The following is an 18,570-nucleotide window of genomic DNA, read 5'->3' as shown; positions in this document are numbered from 1 at the left end:
GGAGAGAGAAGAGAGGGGAGAGAGGGGAGAGAGAAGGGAGAGAGAGGGGAGAGAGAGGGGAGAGAGAAGAGAGAAGTGAGAGAGAAGAGAGAAGGGAGAGGGGAGAAATGAGAGAGAAGGGATAGAGGGGAGAAAGGAGAGAGAGGAGAGAGAGAGGGCGAGAGACAGAAAGGAGGAGACAGAGACAGAAGCACATTTTAAATAGAGATAGCTCATTAGCCCAACACCTTGTCCAAATCAAAGTTTTTTGTTTTTTTTACCTTTATTTAACTAGGCAAGTCAGTTAAGAACAAATTCTGATTTTCAATGACGGCCTAGGAACAGTCCAACGCTCTAACCACTAGGCTTCCCTGCCACCCCAGTTACAGAATACATGAACGACGTACAGTCCTTCAAAGTCATTCACACCCCTTGACTTTCTCCACATACTGAAAAACCTACAGCTCAGCGTTCAACACCGTAGTGCCCATGAAGCTAAGGACCCTGGGACTAAACACCTCCCTCCGCAACTGGACCCTGGATTTTCTGACGGGCCCCCCAGGTGGCGAGGGTAAGTAACAACACATCCGCCATGCTGATCCTCAACACGGGAGACCCTCAGGGTTGCGTGCTCAGTCCCCTCCTGTACTCCCTGTTCACTCATGACTGTACGGCCAGGCACAACTCCCAAAAACCATCATTAAGTTTGCTGATGACAACAGTGGTAGGCCTGATCACCAACAACGATGAGACAGCCTATAGGGAGGAGGTCAGAGACCTGGCCGTGTGGTGCCAGGACAACAACCTCTCCCTCAATGTGATCAAGACAAAGGAGATGAACGTGGACTACAGGAAAAGGAGGACTTAGCACGCCCCCATTCTGATCGACGGGGCTGTAGTGGAGCAGGTTGAGAGCTTCAAGTTCCTTGGTGTCCACATCACCAACAAACTAGAATGGTCCAAACACACCAAGACAGTCGTGAAGAGGGCACGACAAAACCTATTCCCCCTCGGGAGACTGGAAAAAAATTTCACGGGTCATCAGATCCTCAAAAGGTTTTACAGCTGCACCATCGAGAGCATCCTGACGGGTTGCATCGCTGCCTGGTATGGCAACTGCTCGGCCTCAGACCGCAAGGCACTACAGAGGGTGGTCCATACGGCCCAGTACGTCACCGGGACCACGCCGCTTCCTGCCATCCAGGACCTCTACACCAGGCGGTGTCAGAGGAAGGCCCTGAAGATTGTCAAAGACTCCAGCCACCCTAGTCATAGACTGTTCTCTTTGCTACCGCATGGCAACAGGGTAAGCGGTACCGGAGCGACAAGTCTAGGTCCAAGAGGCTTCTAAACAGCTTTTACCCCCAAGACATAAGACTCCTGAATAGCTATGGCTACCCAGACTGTTTGCATTGCCCCCCCCCTCCCTCTTTTATACTGCTGCTTCTCTCTTATCATCTATGCATAGTCACATTTAATAACTCTACCTACATGTACATATTACCTCAATCAAGCAAGATATTGAGTCCTGCCCTTGTCTCCTAGCTTAATAAAGGGTTATCTTTTGTTTCTACAATCCAGTGCAACGATGTTGATGTTAAGGTAGACATGTTTAAGTTTATTTTAGAAACATCCATTTAAGGGAATACTTTAGCTCCTCTAATCGTGATATTTCTACTGAACATGTAGGCTGCTCACCTGCCCATACTCCGACTCTCCTTTTAGAGGTCGAGAATTGTTTTGTACCTCCCAGCCAATCACAATCGCTCTATCGAGACATGTTGCAGACTGGTTGAAAAATATGTTGTTCATCTCCTTATAACTAGTTAGGGACGCAAATGTCTCAACTGGCCAAAAATTCTGCCCCCTAGCCCCAAGAGGTGAAGAACAAACAGGAGTACAGATCTTTCCATCATTTACCTCAGGATGAAAAACAAGCTTTGCATGATTTACAATCCGATACGTCAGTCCTTACCCACCCTGCTGATAAGGGCGGGTCGGTTGTACAGTCCGATACCTCAGTGCTTACCCACCCTGCTGATAAGGGCGGGTCGGTTGTACAGTCCGATACCTCAGTGCTTACCCACCCTGCTGATAAGGGCAGGTCGGTTGTACAATCCGATACCTCAGTGCTTACCCACCCTGCTGATAAGGGCAGGTCGGTTGTTCAGTCCGATACCTCAGTGCTTACCCACCCTGCTGATAAGGGCGGGTCGGTTGTTCAGTCCGATACGTCAGTCCTTACCCACCCTGCTGATAAGGGCGGGTCGGTTGTTCAGTCCGATACGTCAGTCCTTACCCACCCTGCTGATAAGGGCGGGTCGGTTGTACAGTCCGATACCTCAGTGCTTACCCACCCTGCTGATAAGGGCGGGTCGGTTGTTCAGTCCGATACCTCAGTGCTTACCCACCCTGCTGATAAGGGCGGGTCGGTTGTACAGTCCGATACCTCAGTCCTTACCCACCCTGCTGATAAGGGCGGGTCGGTTGTTCAGTCCGATACGTCAGTCCTTACCCACCCTGCTGATAAGGGCGGGTCGGTTGTTCAGTCCGATACGTCAGTCCTTACCCGCCCTGCTGATAAGGAAAGCAGGATGATCTCAGAACAGCTCCTCTTAAGTTTAAGTTTATTCAGCATTTCACTGTGAGGTCTACTACACCTGTTGTATTCAGCATTTCACTGTGAGGTCTACTACACCTGTTGTATTCAGCATTTCACTGTGAGGTCTACTACACCTGTTGTATTCCGTATTTCACTGTAAGGTCTACTACACCTGTTGTATTCAGCATTTCACTGTGAGGTCTAATTCACCTGGTGTATTCAGCATTTCACTGTGAGGTCTACTACACCTGTTGTATTCAGCATTTCACTGTGAGGTCTATTACACCTGTTGTATTCAGCATTTCACTGTGAGGTCTACTACACCTGTTGTATTCAGCATTTCACTGTGAGGTCTACTACACCTGTTGTATTCAGCATTTCACTGTGAGGTCTACTACACCTGTTGTATTCCGTATTTCACTGTAAGGTCTACTACACCTGTTGTATTCAGCATTTCACTGTGAGGTCTACTTCACCTGGTGTATTCAGCATTTCACTGTGAGGTCTACTACACCTGTTGTATTCAGCATTTCACTGTGAGGTCTACTTCACCTGGTGTATTCAGCATTTCACTGTGAGGTCTACTACACCTGTTGTATTCAATATTTCACTGTAAGGTCTACTACACCTGTTGTATTCAGCATTTCACTATGTCTACTACACCTGTTGTATTCAGCATTTCACTGTGAGGTCTACTACACCTGTTGTATTCAGTATTTCACTATGTCTACCACACCTGGTGTATTCAGTATTTCACCGTGAGGTCTACTACACCTGTTGTATTCAGCATTTCACTGTAAGGTCTACTACACCTGTTGTATTCAGCATTTCACTATGTCTACCACACCTGGTGTATTCAGCATTTCACTGTAAGGTCTACTACACCTGTTGTATTCAGCATTTCACTATGAGGTCTACTACACCTGTTGTATTCAGCATTTCACTGTAAGGTCTACTACACCTGTTGTATTCAGCATTTCACTATGAGGTCTACTACACCTGTTGTATTCAGCATTTCACTGTAAGGTCTACTACACCTGTTGTATTCAGCATTTCACTATGAGGTCTACTACACCTGTTGTATTCAGCATTTCACTGTAAGGTCTACTACACCTGTTGTATTCAGCATTTCACTATGAGGTCTACTACACCTGTTGTATTCAGCATTTCACTGTAAGGTCTACTACAAATGTTGTATTCAGTATTACACTGTAAGGTCTACTACACCTGTTGTATTCAATATTTCACTGTAAGGTCTACTACACTTGTTGTATTCAGCATTTCACTGTAAGGTCTACTACACCTGTTGTATTCAGCATTTCACTGTAAGGTCTACTACACCTGTTGTATTCAACATTTCACTGTGAGGTCTACTACACCTGTTGTATTCAGCATTTCACTGTGAGGTCTACTACACCTGTTGTATTCAGCATTTCACTGTGAGGTCTACTACACCTGCTGTATTTAGCATTTCACTGTAAGGTCTACTACACCTGTTGTATTCAGCATTTCACTATGTCTACTACACCTGTTGTATTCAGCATTTCACTGTGAGGTCTACTACACCTGTTGTATTCAGCATTTCACTGTAAGGTCTACTACACCTGTTGTATTCAGCATTTCACTGTAAGGTCTACTACACCTGTTGTATTCAGCATTTCACTGTCAGGTCTACCTACACCTGTTGTATTCAGCATTTCACTGTGAGGTCTACTACACCTGTTGTATTCAGCATTTCACTGTAAGGTCTACTACACCTGTAGTATTCATCATTTCACTGTGAGGTCTACTACACCTGTTGTATTCAGCATTTCACTATTAGGTCTACTACACCTGTTGTATTCAGCATTTCACTGTAAGGTCTACTACACCTGTTGTATTCAATATTTCACTGTAAGGTCTACTACACCTGTTGTATTCAATATTTCACTGTGAGGTCTACTACACATGGTGTATTCAGCATTTCACTGTAAGGTCTACTACACCTGTTGTATTCAGCATTTCACTGTAAGGTCTACTACACCTGTTGTATTCAGCATTTCACTGTGAGGTCTACTACACCTGTTGTATTCAGCATTTCACTGTAAGGTCTACTACACCTGTTGTATTCAGCATTTCACTGTAAGGTCTACTACACCTGTTGTATTCAGCATTTCACTGTAAGGTGTACTACACCTGTTGTATTCAGCATTTCACTGTGAGGTCTACTACACCTGCTGTATTTAGCATTTCACTGTAAGGTCTACTACACCTGTTGTATTCCGTATTTCACTGTAAGGTCTACTACACCTGTTGTATTCAGCATTTCACTGTAAGGTCTACTACACCTGTTGTATTCAGCATTTCACTGTGAGGTCTACTTCACCTGGTGTATTCAGCATTTCACTGTGAGGTCTACTACACCTGTTGTATTCAGCATTTCACTGTGAGGTCTACTTCACCTGGTGTATTCAGCATTTCACTGTGAGGTCTACTACACCTGTTGTATTCAATATTTCACTGTAAGGTCTACTACACCTGTTGTATTCAGCATTTCACTATGTCTACTACACCTGTTGTATTCAGCATTTCACTGTAAGGTCTACTACACCTGTTGTATTCAGCATTTCACTGTAAGAACTACTACACCTGTTGTATTCAGCATTTCACTATGAGGTCTACTACACCTGTTGTATTCAATATTTCACTGTGAGGTCTACTACACCTGGTGTATTCAGCATTTCACTGTAAGGTCTACTACACCTGTTGTATTCAGCATTTCACTATGTCTACTACACCTGTTGTATTCAGCATTTCACTGTAAGGTCTACTACACCTGTTGTATTTAGCATTTCACTGTAAGGTCTACTACACCTGTTGTATTCAGCATTTCACTGTAAGGTCTACTACACCTGTTGTATTCAGCATTTCACTGTAAGGTCTACTACACCTGTTGTATTCAGCATTTCACTGTGAGGTCTACTACACCTGTTGTATTCAGCATTTCACTGTAAGGTCTACTACACCTGTTGTATTCAGCATTTCACTGTAAGGTCTACCTACACCTGTTGTATTCAATATTTCACTGTAAGGTCTACTACACCTGTTGTATTCAATATTTCACTGTGAGGTCTACTACACCTGTTGTATTCAGCATTTCACTGTAAGGTCTACTACACCTGTTGTATTCAGCATTTCACTGTAAGGTCTACTACACCTGTTGTATTCAGCATTTCACTGTAAGGTCTACTACACCTGTTGTATTCAATATTTCACTGTAAGGTCTACTACACCTGTTGTATTCAATATTTCACTGTGAGGTCTACTACACCTGTTGTATTCAGCATTTCACTGTAAGGTCTACTACACCTACTATCTTCAGCATTTCACTGTAAGGTCTACTACACCTGTTGTATTCAGCATTTCACTGTAAGGTCAACACCTGTTGTATTCAGCATTTCACTGTAAGGTCTACTACACCTGTTGTATTCAGCAGGTGACAAATACAATTTGATTGGAGACACGTGCAGATTCGTTATAACTTCAGCTTTAAGCACAACGTGATTTGTCTCTCTAAGAGAACGTATTCTTGTTTAAAACAATTCTAGGGAATCATTTAGTATTTTGTTCGAGTCGTGAAGCTCCAAATCAGTCTGAGAATATCACACCATGATGAGACGGGTCACCGTTCATCTGCCGTCACACCATTGGCTGGTACAGAGCAAGAGGAAATCTATTCTTTATCTGGATAGGCCAGAAAACGTGACATCACTCCCTATGCAAATCTGGGTTCTGAAACCTGACACTATTCCTTATCTGGATAGGTCAGAAAACGTGACATCACTCCCTATGCAAATCTGGGTTCTGAAACCTGACACTATTCCTGATCTGGATAGGCCAGAAAACGTGACATCACTCCCTATGCAAATCTGGGTTCTGAAACCTGACACTTCAAGGAAGCTCCGCTCAGAGTGGAAGCAGAGACGAGACGGACGGAGGCTTTCTGACATTACAAGGCACAGGACCCGACTGTGCCACAGCCGCTCGAAGTACCCCATGTAGTGGACTTGACATGTGTAATTGATGTATTTGTGCTAGAAGAGATACCTGGTCTTTGTCTTGGAACTTCTCCACCGGGCCAAACTGCAGCAGACCCATGAAAATCAGACGCTGCATGCTGTCATGGAAACTAAAGATGTACTTCCTGGATGATAGACAGAAACAGGAAATATTTCAACGACACTTCCTGTTATGGCTTCTTCTGATTGGACGACGCAAAGAGGGTCTTTACGTGAGTTTGTAATTGGGCGACAGAAATAAATTAACAAATCACATCACCCCGTTTGTGTATTTTTAACGAGTGTGTGTGTGTATTTAACTAGTGTGTGTGTATATTTAACTAGTGTGTGTGGGTATTTAACTAGTGTGTGTGTGTGTATATTTACCTAGTGTGTGTGTCACCGTTAGTGGGTATTTAACTAGTGTGTGTGGGTATTTAACTAGTGTGTGTGTGAATTTAACTAGTGTGTGTGTATATTTAACTAGTGTGTGTGTATATTTAACTAGTGTGTTTGTATATTTAACTAGTGTGTGTGTATATTTAACTAGTGTGTGTGTATATTTAACTAGAGTGTGTGTATATTTAACTAGTGTGTGTGTATTTTTAACTAGTGTGTGTGTATTTTTAACTAGTGTGTGTGTGTATTTAACTAGTGTGTGTGTGTATTTAACTAGTGTGTGTGTGTGTATTTAACTAGTGTGTGTGTATTTAACTAGTGTGTGTCTGTATTTAACTAGTGTGTGTCTGTATTTAACTAGTGTGTGTGTGTATTTAACTAGTGTGTGTGTGTATTTAACTAGTGTGTGTGTATATTTAACTAGAGTGTGTGTATATTTAACTAGTGTGTGTGTATTTTTAACTAGTGTGTGTGTATTTTTAACTAGTGTGTGTGTGTATTTAACTAGTGTGTGTGTGTATTTAACTAGTGTGTGTGTGTGTATTTAACTAGTGTGTGTGTATTTAACTAGTGTGTGTCTGTATTTAACTAGTGTGTGTCTGTATTTAACTAGTGTGTGTGTGTATTTAACTAGTGTGTGTGTGTATTTAACTAGTGTGTGTGTGTGTATTTAACTAGTGTGTGTCTGTATTTAACTAGTGTGTGTGTGTGTATTTAACTAGTGTGTGTGTGTGTATTTAACTAGTGTGTGTGTGTGTATTTAACTAGTGTGTGTGTGTATTTAACTAGTGTGTGTGTGTATTTAACTAGTGTGTGTGTGTATTTAACTAGTGTGTGTGTGTATTTAACTAGTGTGTGTGTGTATTTAACTAGTGTGTGTGTCACCATTAGTGGGTATTTAACTAGTGTGTGTGTATTTAACTAGTGTGTGTGTATATTTAACTAGTGTGTGCGTGTATTTATAACTAGTGTGTGTGTGTCACCGTTAGTGGGTATTTAACTAGTGCGTGTGTGTATTTAACTAGTGTGTGTGGGTATTTAACTAGTGTGTGTGGGTATTTAACTAGTGTGTGTGTGTCACCGTTAGTGGGTATTTAACTAGTGTGTGTGTGTCACCGTTAGTGGGTATTTAACTAGTGTGTGTGTGTCACCGTTAGTGGGTATTTAACTAGTGTGTGTGTGTGTCAACGTTAGTGGGTATTTAACTAGTGTGTGTGTGTCACCGTTAGTGGGTATTTAACTAGTGTGTGTGTGTCACCGTTAGTGGGTATTTAACTAGTGTGTGTGGGTATTTAACTAGTGTGTGTGGGTATTTAACTAGTGTGTGTGTCACCGTTAGTGGGTATTTAACTATTGTGTGTGTGTCACCGTTAGTGGGTATTTAACTAGTGTGTGTGTGTCACCGTTAGTGGGTATTTAACTAGTGTGTGTGTGTCACCGTTAGTGGGTATTTAACTAGTGTGTGTGTGTCACCGTTAGTGGGTATTTAACTAGTGTGTGTGTGTCACCGTTAGTGGGTATTTAACAAGTGTGTGTGTCACCGTTAGTGGGTATTTAACTAGTGTGTGTGTGTATTTAACTAGTGTGTGTGTGTATTTAACTAGTGTGTGTGTGTATTTAACTAGTGTGTGTGTGTATTTAACTAGTGTGTGTCTGTATTTAACTAGTGTGTGTCTGTATTTAACTAGTGTGTGTCTGTATTTAACTAGTGTGTGTCTGTATTTAACTAGTGTGTGTGTGTATTTAACTAGTGTGTGTGTGTATTTAACTAGTGTGTGTGTGTCACCATTAGTGGGTATTTAACTAGTGTGTGTGTGTATTTAACTAGTGTGTGTGTATATTTAACTAGTGTGTGCGTGTATTTATAACTAGTGTGTGTGTGTCACCATTAGTGGGTATTTAACTAGTGCGTGTGTGTATTTAACTAGTGTGTGTGGGTATTTAACTAGTGTGTGTGGGTATTTAACTAGTGTGTGTGGGTATATTTAACTAGTGTGTGTGTGTCACCGTTAGTGGGTATTTAACTAGTGTGTGTGGGTATTTAACTAGTGTGTGTGGGTATTTAACTAGTGTGTGTGTCACCGTTAGTGGGTATTTAACTATTGTGTGTGTGTCACCGTTAGTGGGTATTTAACTAGTGTGTGTGTGTCACCGTTAGTGGGTATTTAACTAGTGTGTGTGTGTCACCGTTAGTGGGTATTTAACTAGTGTGTGTGTGTCACCGTTAGTGGGTATTTAACTAGTGTGTGTGTGTCACCGTTAGTGGGTATTTAACAAGTGTGTGTGTCACCGTTAGTGGGTATTTAACTAGTGTGTGTGTGTATTTAACAAGTGTGTGTGTGTATTTAACTAGTGTGTGTGTGTATTTAACTAGTGTGTGTGTGTATTTAACTAGTGTGTGTGTGTATTTAACTAGTGTGTGTCTGTATTTAACTAGTGTGTGTGTGTATTTAACTAGTGTGTGTGTGTCACCATTAGTGAGTATTTAACTAGTGTGTGTGTGTATTTAACTAGTGTGTGTGTATATTTAACTAGTGTGTGCGTGTATTTATAACTAGTGTGTGTGTGTCAACGTTAGTGGGTATTTAACTAGTGCGTGTGTGTATTTAACTAGTGTGTGTGGGTATTTAACTAGTGTGTGTGGGTATTTAACTAGTGTGTGTGGGTATATTTAACTAGTGTGTGTGTGTCACCGTTAGTGGGTATTTAACTAGTGTGTGTGTGTCACCGTTAGTGGGTATTTAACTAGTGTGTGTGTGTGTCACCGTTAGTGGGTATTTAACTAGTGTGTGTGTGTCACCGTTAGTGGGTATTTAACAAGTGTGTGTCACCGTTAGTGGGTATTTAACAAGTGTGTGTGTGTGTATATTTAACTCGTGTATGTGTATATTTAACTAGTGTGTGTGTGTATGTGTATATTTAACTAGTGTGTGTGTGTGTATGTGTATATTTAACTAGTGTGTGTGTGTGTATGTGTATATTTAACTAGTGTGTGTGTGTGTATGTGTATATTTAACTAGTGTGTGTGTGTGTATGTGTATATTTAACTAGTGTGTGTGTGTATGTGTATATTTAACTAGTGTGTGTGTGTGTGTGTGTGTATATTTAACTAGTGTGTGTGTGTGTGTGTGTATATTTAACTAGTGTGTGTGTGTGTATATTTAACTAGTGTGTGTGTGTGTATATTTAACTAGTGTGTGTGTGTGTATATTTAACTAGTGTGTGTGTGTATTTAACTAGTGTGTGTGTGTATTTAACTAGTGTGTGTGTGTATTTAACTAGTGTGTGTGTGTGTATTTAACTAGTGTGTGTGTGTGTATTTAACTAGTGTGTGTCTGTATTTAACTAGTGTGTGTGTGTGTATTTAACTAGTGTGTGTGTGTGTATTTAACTAGTGTGTGTGTGTGTATTTAACTAGTGTGTGTGTGTATTTAACTAGTGTGTGTGTGTATTTAACTAGTGTGTGTGTGTATTTAACTAGTGTGTGTGTGTATTTAACTAGTGTGTGTGTCACCATTAGTGGGTATTTAACTAGTGTGTGTGTATTTAACTAGTGTGTGTGTATATTTAACTAGTGTGTGCGTGTATTTATAACTAGTGTGTGTGTGTCACCGTTAGTGGGTATTTAACTAGTGCGTGTGTGTATTTAACTAGTGTGTGTGGGTATTTAACTAGTGTGTGTGTGTCACCGTTAGTGGGTATTTAACTAGTGTGTGTGTGTGTCAACGTTAGTGGGTATTTAACTAGTGTGTGTGTGTCACCGTTAGTGGGTATTTAACTAGTGTGTGTGTGTGTCAACGTTAGTGGGTATTTAACTAGTGTGTGTGTGTCACCGTTAGTGGGTATTTAACTAGTGTGTGTGTGTCACCGTTAGTGGGTATTTAACTAGTGTGTGTGGGTATTTAACTAGTGTGTGTGGGTATTTAACTAGTGTGTGTGTCACCGTTAGTGGGTATTTAACTATTGTGTGTGTGTCACCGTTAGTGGGTATTTAACTAGTGTGTGTGTGTCACCGTTAGTGGGTATTTAACAAGTGTGTGTGTCACCGTTCGTGGGTATTTAACTAGTGTGTGTGTGTATTTAACTAGTGTGTGTGTGTATTTAACTAGTGTGTGTGTGTATTTAACTAGTGTGTGTGTGTATTTAACTAGTGTGTGTGTGTATTTAACTAGTGTGTGTCTGTATTTAACTAGTGTGTGTGTGTATTTAACTAGTGTGTGTCTGTATTTAACTAGTGTGTGTGTATTTAACTAGTGTGTGTCTGTATTTAACTAGTGTGTGTGTGTATTTAACTAGTGTGTGTGTGTATTTAACTAGTGTGTGTGTGTCACCATTAGTGGGTATTTAACTAGTGTGTGTGTGTATTTAACTAGTGTGTGTGTATATTTAACTAGTGTGTGCGTGTATTTATAACTAGTGTGTGTGTGTCACCATTAGTGGGTATTTAACTAGTGCGTGTGTGTATTTAACTAGTGTGTGTGGGTATTTAACTAGTGTGTGTGGGTATTTAACTAGTGTGTGTGGGTATATTTAACTAGTGTGTGTGTGTCACCGTTAGTGGGTATTTAACTAGTGTGTGTGGGTATTTAACTAGTGTGTGTGGGTATTTAACTAGTGTGTGTGTCACCGTTAGTGGGTATTTAACTATTGTGTGTGTGTCACCGTTAGTGGGTATTTAACTAGTGTGTGTGTGTCACCGTTAGTGGGTATTTAACTAGTGTGTGTGTGTCACCGTTAGTGGGTATTTAACTAGTGTGTGTGTGTCACCGTTAGTGGGTATTTAACTAGTGTGTGTGTGTCACCGTTAGTGGGTATTTAACAAGTGTGTGTGTCACCGTTAGTGGGTATTTAACTAGTGTGTGTGTGTATTTAACAAGTGTGTGTGTGTATTTAACTAGTGTGTGTGTGTATTTAACTAGTGTGTGTGTGTATTTAACTAGTGTGTGTGTGTATTTAACTAGTGTGTGTCTGTATTTAACTAGTGTGTGTGTGTATTTAACTAGTGTGTGTGTGTCACCATTAGTGGGTATTTAACTAGTGCGTGTGTGTATTTAACTAGTGTGTGTGGGTATTTAACTAGTGTGTGTGTGTATTTAACTAGTGTGTGTGTATATTTAACTAGTGTGTGCGTGTATTTATAACTAGTGTGTGTGTGTCACCGTTAGTGGGTATTTAACTAGTGCGTGTGTGTATTTAACTAGTGTGTGTGGGTATTTAACTAGTGTGTGTGGGTATTTAACTAGTGTGTGTGGGTATATTTAACTAGTGTGTGTGTGTCACCGTTAGTGGGTATTTAACTAGTGTGTGTGTGTCACCGTTAGTGGGTATTTAACAAGTGTGTGTCACCGTTAGTGGGTATTTAACAAGTGTGTGTGTGTGTATATTTAACTCGTGTATGTGTATATTTAACTAGTGTGTGTGTGTGTATGTGTATATTTAACTAGTGTGTGTGTGTGTATGTGTATATTTAACTAGTGTGTGTGTGTGTATGTGTATATTTAACTAGTGTGTGTGTGTGTATGTGTATATTTAACTAGTGTGTGTGTGTGTATGTGTATATTTAACTAGTGTGTGTGTGTATGTGTATATTTAACTAGTGTGTGTGTGTGTGTGTGTATATTTAACTAGTGTGTGTGTGTGTGTGTGTATATTTAACTAGTGTGTGTGTGTGTGTGTATATTTAACTAGTGTGTGTGTGTGTATATTTAACTAGTGTGTGTGTGTGTGTGTATATTTAACTAGTGTGTGTGTGTGTGTGTATATTTAACTAGTGTGTGTGTGTATATTTAACTAGTGTGTGTGTGTATATTTAACTAGTGTGTGTGTGTGTGTGTGTATATTTAACTAGTGTGTGTGTGTATATTTAACTAGTGTGTGTGTGTATATTTAACTAGTGTGTGTGTGTATATTTAACTAGTGTGTGTGTGTGTATATTTAACTCGTGTGTGTGTGTGTGTGTATATTTAACTAGTGTGTGTGTGTGTATATATTTAACTAGTGTGTGTGTGTGTGTATATTTAACTAGTGTGTGTGTGTGTGTATATATATTTAACTAGTGTGTGTGTGTGTGTATATATATTTAACTAGTGTGTGTGTGTGTGTGTGTATATATTTAACTAGTGTGTGTGTGTGTGTGTGTGTATATATTTAACTAGTGTGTGTGTGTGTGTGTATATATTTAACTAGTGTGTGTGTGTGTATATTTAACTAGTGTGTGTGTGTGTATATTTAACTAGTGTGTGTGTGTGTATATTTAACTAGTGTGTGTGTGTATATTTAACTCGTGTGTGTGTGTGTATATTTAACTAGTGTGTGTGTGTGTGTGCGTGTGTATATTTAACTAGTGTGTGTGTGTGTGTGTATATTTAACTAGTGTGTGTGTGTGTATATTTAACTCGTGTGTGTGTGTGTATATTTAACTCGTGTGTGTGTGTGTGTGTATATTTAACTAGTGTGTGTGTGTGTGTATATTTAACTCGTGTGTGTGTGTGTGTATATTTAACTCGTGTGTGTGTGTGTGTGTGTTTGTGTGTATATTTAACTAGTGTGTGTGTGTGTATATTTAACTAGTGTGTGTGTGTATATTTAACTAGTGTGTGTGTGTATTTAACTAGTGTGTGTGTGTATATTTAACTAGAGTGTGTGTGTGTGTCACCGTTTGTGCAGTAGTTGGGTCTTCATCCTAGAAGGCAGGAACCTGATGAGGTAGTGCTGCTTCACAGGGTCATTCAGATACTCCTCCAAACCATCCACCTAACACACAGAGACACAGAGAGACACAGAGAGACACAGAGAGACACAGAGAGACACAGAGAGACACAGAGAGACACAGAGAGACACAGAGAGACACAGAGAGAGAGACAGAGAGAGAGAGACAGAGAGAGAGAGACAGAGAGAGAGAGACAGAGAGAGAGACAGAGAGAGAGAGACAGAGAGAGAGAGACAGAGAGAGAGAGACAGAGAGAGAGAGACACACACACAGAGAGAGAGAGAGACAGAGAGAGACACACACACAGAGAGAGAGACAGAGAGAGACACACACACAGAGAGAGACACACACACAGAGAGAGAGAGAGACAGAGAGAGAGACACAGAGAGACACACACAGAGAGAGAGACACAGAGAGACACACACACACAGAGAGAGAGAGAGAGAGAGACAGACACACACACACACAAAGAGAGAGACACACACACAAAGAGAGAGACACAGAGAGACACACACACAAAGAGAGAGACACAGAGATACACACACACAGAGAGAGAGACAGAGAGAGACACACACACAGAGAGAGAGACAGAGAGAGACACACAGAGAGAGAGAGACACACACACACAGACACACAGACAGACAGACACAGACAGAGAGACAGAGAGATTAAGTAAGAGGTGGCACTACTGTTTGAAAAATGTGTGTGTGTACTGTTCAGCCGGTGTGTGTGTGAGAGTGTGTGTGTTAGTGTGAGTGTGTGTGTTAGAGTGTGTGTGTGTTAGAGTGTGTGTGTGTTAGAGTGTGTGTGTGTTAGAGTGAGTGTGTGTGTTAGAGTGTGTGTGTGTTAGAGTGAGTGTGTGTGTTAGAGTGTGTGTGTGTTAGAGTGTGTGTGTTAGAGTGTGTGTGTGTGTGTGTGTGTTAGAGTGTGTGTGTGTTAGTGTGTGTGTGTTAGTGTGTGTGTGTTAGTGTGTGTGTGTGTGTGTGTGTGTACACCTTGAAGGATATCTGTATAATCTGAATGTAGATGGAGAGAGGCAGACAGAGAACAACATCAGAGGTCAGGGCCCAGCCTGGACCGAACTCTCTGTGGACTGGAGCCGGGGGATGAACCTCCTCCAAGACACCTCATCTACATAGACTAGAGAGAGGAGAGGAGAGGAGAGGGGGAGGAGGGGGAGGGGGAGGGGAGGAGGGAGGGAGGGGAGAGGAGAGGGGAGGAGGGGAGGGGGAGAGGAGGGGGAGGGAGGGAGAGGGGAGGAGGGGAGGGGAGGGGGAGGGGGAGGGGAGGGGGAGGGAGGGGGAGGGGAGGGGAGGGGAGGAGGAGGGGAGGGGGAGGGGAGGGGGAGGGGAGGGAGGGAGGAGGGAGAGGGGAGGGGAGGGGAGAGGGAGGAGAGGAGAGGGGAGGGGAGGGGGGAGGGAGGGAGGTGGAGGGGAGGGGAGGAGGGGAGGGAGAGGGGAGGGGAGGGAGGAGGGGGGGTGGAGGGGGCGAGGGGGAGGGGAGAGGGGCGGGGAGGGGGAGGGGCGGGGCGGGGGGGGGGAGGGGGAGGGGGAGGGGGGGAGAGGGGAGGGAGGGGAGGGGGAGGGAGGGGAGGGGAGGGGAGGGAGGGGAGGGGAGGGGAGGGGGAGGAGAGGAGAGGGAGGGGAGGGGAGGGGAGGGGAGAGGAGAGGAGAGGAGAGGGGGGGGAGGGGGAGGGGAGGGGGAGGGGGGAGGGGAGGGGGGAGGGGAGGGGGAGGGAGGGAGGGGAGGGGGAGGGGGGGGGGGAGGGGGGAGGGAGGGGAGAGGGAGAGGGGAGGAGAGGGAGGGGAGAGGAGGGGGAGGGGGAGGGGAGGGGAGGGGAGAGGAGAGGAGGGGAGGAGGGGAGGGGGAGGGGAGGGGGGAGGGAGGGGAGGGGGAGGGGAGGGGAGGGGAGGGGAGGGAGGGGGAGAGGAGAGGGAGAGAGGAGAGGAGAGGAGAGGGAGGGGGAGGGGGGAGGGAGGGAGGAGGAGGTGGAGGGGGAGGAGGGGGAGGGGGAGGGGGAGGGAGGAGGGGAGGTGGAGGGGGCGAGGGGAGGGGAGAGGGGCGGGGAGGGAGGGGCGGGGCGGGGCGGGGGGAGGGGGAGGGGAGGGGGGAGAGGGGAGGGGGAGGAGGGGAGAGGAGGGGAGGGGAGGGGAGGGGAGGGGGAGGGGGAGGGGGAGGGAGGGGAGAGGAGAGGAGAGAGGAGAGGGGAGGGGAGAGGGGGGAGAGGAGAGGAGAGGGAGGGGAGGGGAGGGAGGGGAGGGGGAGGAGGGAGGAGGGGGAGGGGGAGGGGGAGAGGGGAGGGAGAGGGGGGAGAGGGGCGGGGCGGGGAGGGGAGGGGGAGGGGGAGAGGAGAGGGGAGAGGAGAGGAGAGGAGAGGAGGGGGAGGGGAGGGGAGGGGAGAGGAGAGGAGAGGAGGGGGAGGGGGAGGGGAGGGGGAGGGGAGGGAGGGGAGGGGGAGGGGAGGGGAGGGGAGGGGAGGGGAGGGGAGGGGAGGGGAGGGGGAGGGGAGGGGAGGGGAGAGGAGAGGGAGAGGAGAGGAGAGGGAGAGGAGAGGAGAGGAGAGGAGAGGAGAGGAGAGGAGAGAGGAGAGGAGGAGAGGAGAGGAGAGGAGGGAAGATGAGAGGGGGAGGAGGAGGAGAGGAGAGGGAAGAGGAGAGGGGGGGAAGAGGAGGAGGGGGGAAGAGGAGGAGGAGGGAAGAGGAGGAGGAGGGGGGGAAGAGGAGGGGGTTAGCATTCATTCACATTATAGTAGCTATAACAGGAGAGGTTAGCATTCATTCACATGTTATAGTAGCTATAACAGAGGAGGTTAGCATTCATTCACATATTATAGTAGCTATAACAGGGGAGGTTAGCATTCATTCACATATTATAGTAGCTATAACAGGAGAGGTTAGCATTCATTCACATATTATAGTAGCTATAACAGGAGAGGTTAGCATTCATTCACATATTATAGTAGCTATAACAGGAGAGGTTAGCATTCATTCACATATTATAGTAGCTATAACAGAGGTTAGCATTCATTCACATATTATAGTAGCTATAACAGGAGAGGTTAGCATTCATTCACATATTATAGAAGCTATAACAGAGGAGGTTAGCATTCATTCACATATTATAGTACCTATAAGAGGAGAGGTTAGCATTCATTCACATATTATAGTAGCTATAACAGAGGAGGTTAGCATTCATTCACATATTATAGTAGCTATAACAGGAGAGGATAGCATTCATTCACATATTATAGCACCAATAACAGGAGAGGTTAGCATTCATTCACATATTATAGCACCAATAAGAGGGGAGGTTAGCATTCATTCATATATTATAGTAGCTATAACAGAGGTGGTTAGCATTCATTCACATATTATAGTAGCTATAACAGAGGAGGTTAGCATTCATTCACATATTATAGCAGCTATAACAGAGGAGGTTAGCATTCATTCACATATTATAGCACCAATAACAGGAGAGGTTAGCATTCATTCACATATTATAGTAGCTATAACAGAGGAGGTTAGCATTCATTCACATGTTATAGTAGCTATAACAGGAGAGGTTAGCATTCATTCACATATTATAGTAGCTATAACAGAGGAGGTTAGCATTCATTCACATATTATAGTAGCTATAACAGAGGTTAGCATTCATTCACATATTATTATAACAGGAAATGAACCTTTCATGTCAGGGTCGTGTCCGACATCTGTCAGATTGATCACCTCCTGCTCTTCCTCCGCCAACGATGACATCACATCCGGGTCAGGGGTCAAGCCTTGCTGTCTCTCTGTGGAAGCGGGGTCACTTACTGCAGCGTTGTCAGTGGGTGGGCTCTGGGTGTCGGGGAGGTCTGAGTTCTGGGGATTGGGGGTGTCTGTGTTTCGGGGGGTTGAGGTGGGGAGGTCTGAGTTCTGGGGATTGGGGGAGTCTGTGTTTCGGGGGAAGAGGTGGGGAGGTCTGAGTTCTGGGGATTGGGGGAGTCTGTGTTTCGGGGGAAGAGGTGGGGAGGTCTGAGTTCTGGGGATTGGGGAGTCTGTGTTTCGGGGGAAGAGGTGGGGAGGTCTGAGTTCTGGGGATTGGGGGTGTCTGTGTTTCGGGGGAAGAGGTGGGGAGGTCTGAGTTCTGGGGATTGGGGAGTCTGTGTTTCGGGGTTGAGGTGGGGAGGTCTGAGTTCTGGGGATTGGGGGAGTCTGTGTTTCGGGGGGAAGAGGTGGGGAGGTCTGAGTTCTGGGGATTGGGGGTGTCTGTGTTTCGGGGGTTGAGGTGGGGGTGTCTGTGTTTCGGGGGTTGAGGTGGGGAGGTCTGAGTTCTGGGGATTGGGGGAGTCTGTGTTTTGGGGGGAAGAGGTGGGGAGGTCTGAGTTCTGGGGATTGGGGGAGTCTGTGTTTCGGGGGTTGAGGTGGGGGTGTCTGTGTTTCGGGGGAAGAGGTGGGGAGGTCTGAGTTCTGGGGATTGGGGGTGTCTGTGTTTCGGGGGGAAGAGGTGGGGAGGTCTGAGTTCTGGGGATTGGGGGAGTCTGTGTTTCGGGGGGTTGGGTTGGTAAGGTCTGTGTGTTCAGAGCTAGAAGGATGGGTGTCGTCAGGGTGTGTAGTTTGGGGTTGTGAGGGGTTACTGCAGGTGGTGGGGCAGGTAGTCTGGACACCAGGGTTATCAGTGGGGGGGACGATAGAGGTGTTGTGGAGGGCAGAGGGGTGTCTCAGGGGGTGTCCGTAGACCAGATACCTAGGAAGACATTTGATCAATGATAAATATTGATACGGTTTTAACAAATGTTTCTCTGACTTCATGAAATTTGTAACGGAACCCCCCTTACGTTGCCCAGTACACACTGTGTGGCATGA

The 18,570-nt window shown here is 44.5% G+C and overlaps 1 protein-coding gene across 1 annotated transcript in view; it reads right to left on the bottom strand.

Moving 5' to 3' along the window:
• Positions 1-18,570, bottom strand: part of LOC135530416 (general transcription factor 3C polypeptide 1-like) — a gene marked incomplete at its 5' end in the record, with an annotated part of 106,889 nt that overhangs the window by 54,986 nt on the left and 33,333 nt on the right. Inside the window, 5 exon segments of the mRNA XM_064958749.1 lie at positions 6,668-6,764; positions 13,673-13,770; positions 14,722-14,834; positions 14,837-14,866; positions 17,409-18,451. Of these exon segments, the coding sequence (XP_064814821.1) occupies positions 6,668-6,764; positions 13,673-13,770; positions 14,722-14,834; positions 14,837-14,866; positions 17,409-18,451 (1,381 nt within the window).

This window comes from Oncorhynchus masou, unplaced genomic scaffold, assembly GCF_036934945.1.
Source record: "Oncorhynchus masou masou isolate Uvic2021 unplaced genomic scaffold, UVic_Omas_1.1 unplaced_scaffold_1338, whole genome shotgun sequence".
Taxonomy (NCBI): Eukaryota; Metazoa; Chordata; class Actinopteri; order Salmoniformes; family Salmonidae; genus Oncorhynchus; species Oncorhynchus masou.
The sequence above is the reverse complement of the archived record's forward strand: the minus strand, read 5'-3'. Positions and strand labels throughout refer to the sequence as shown.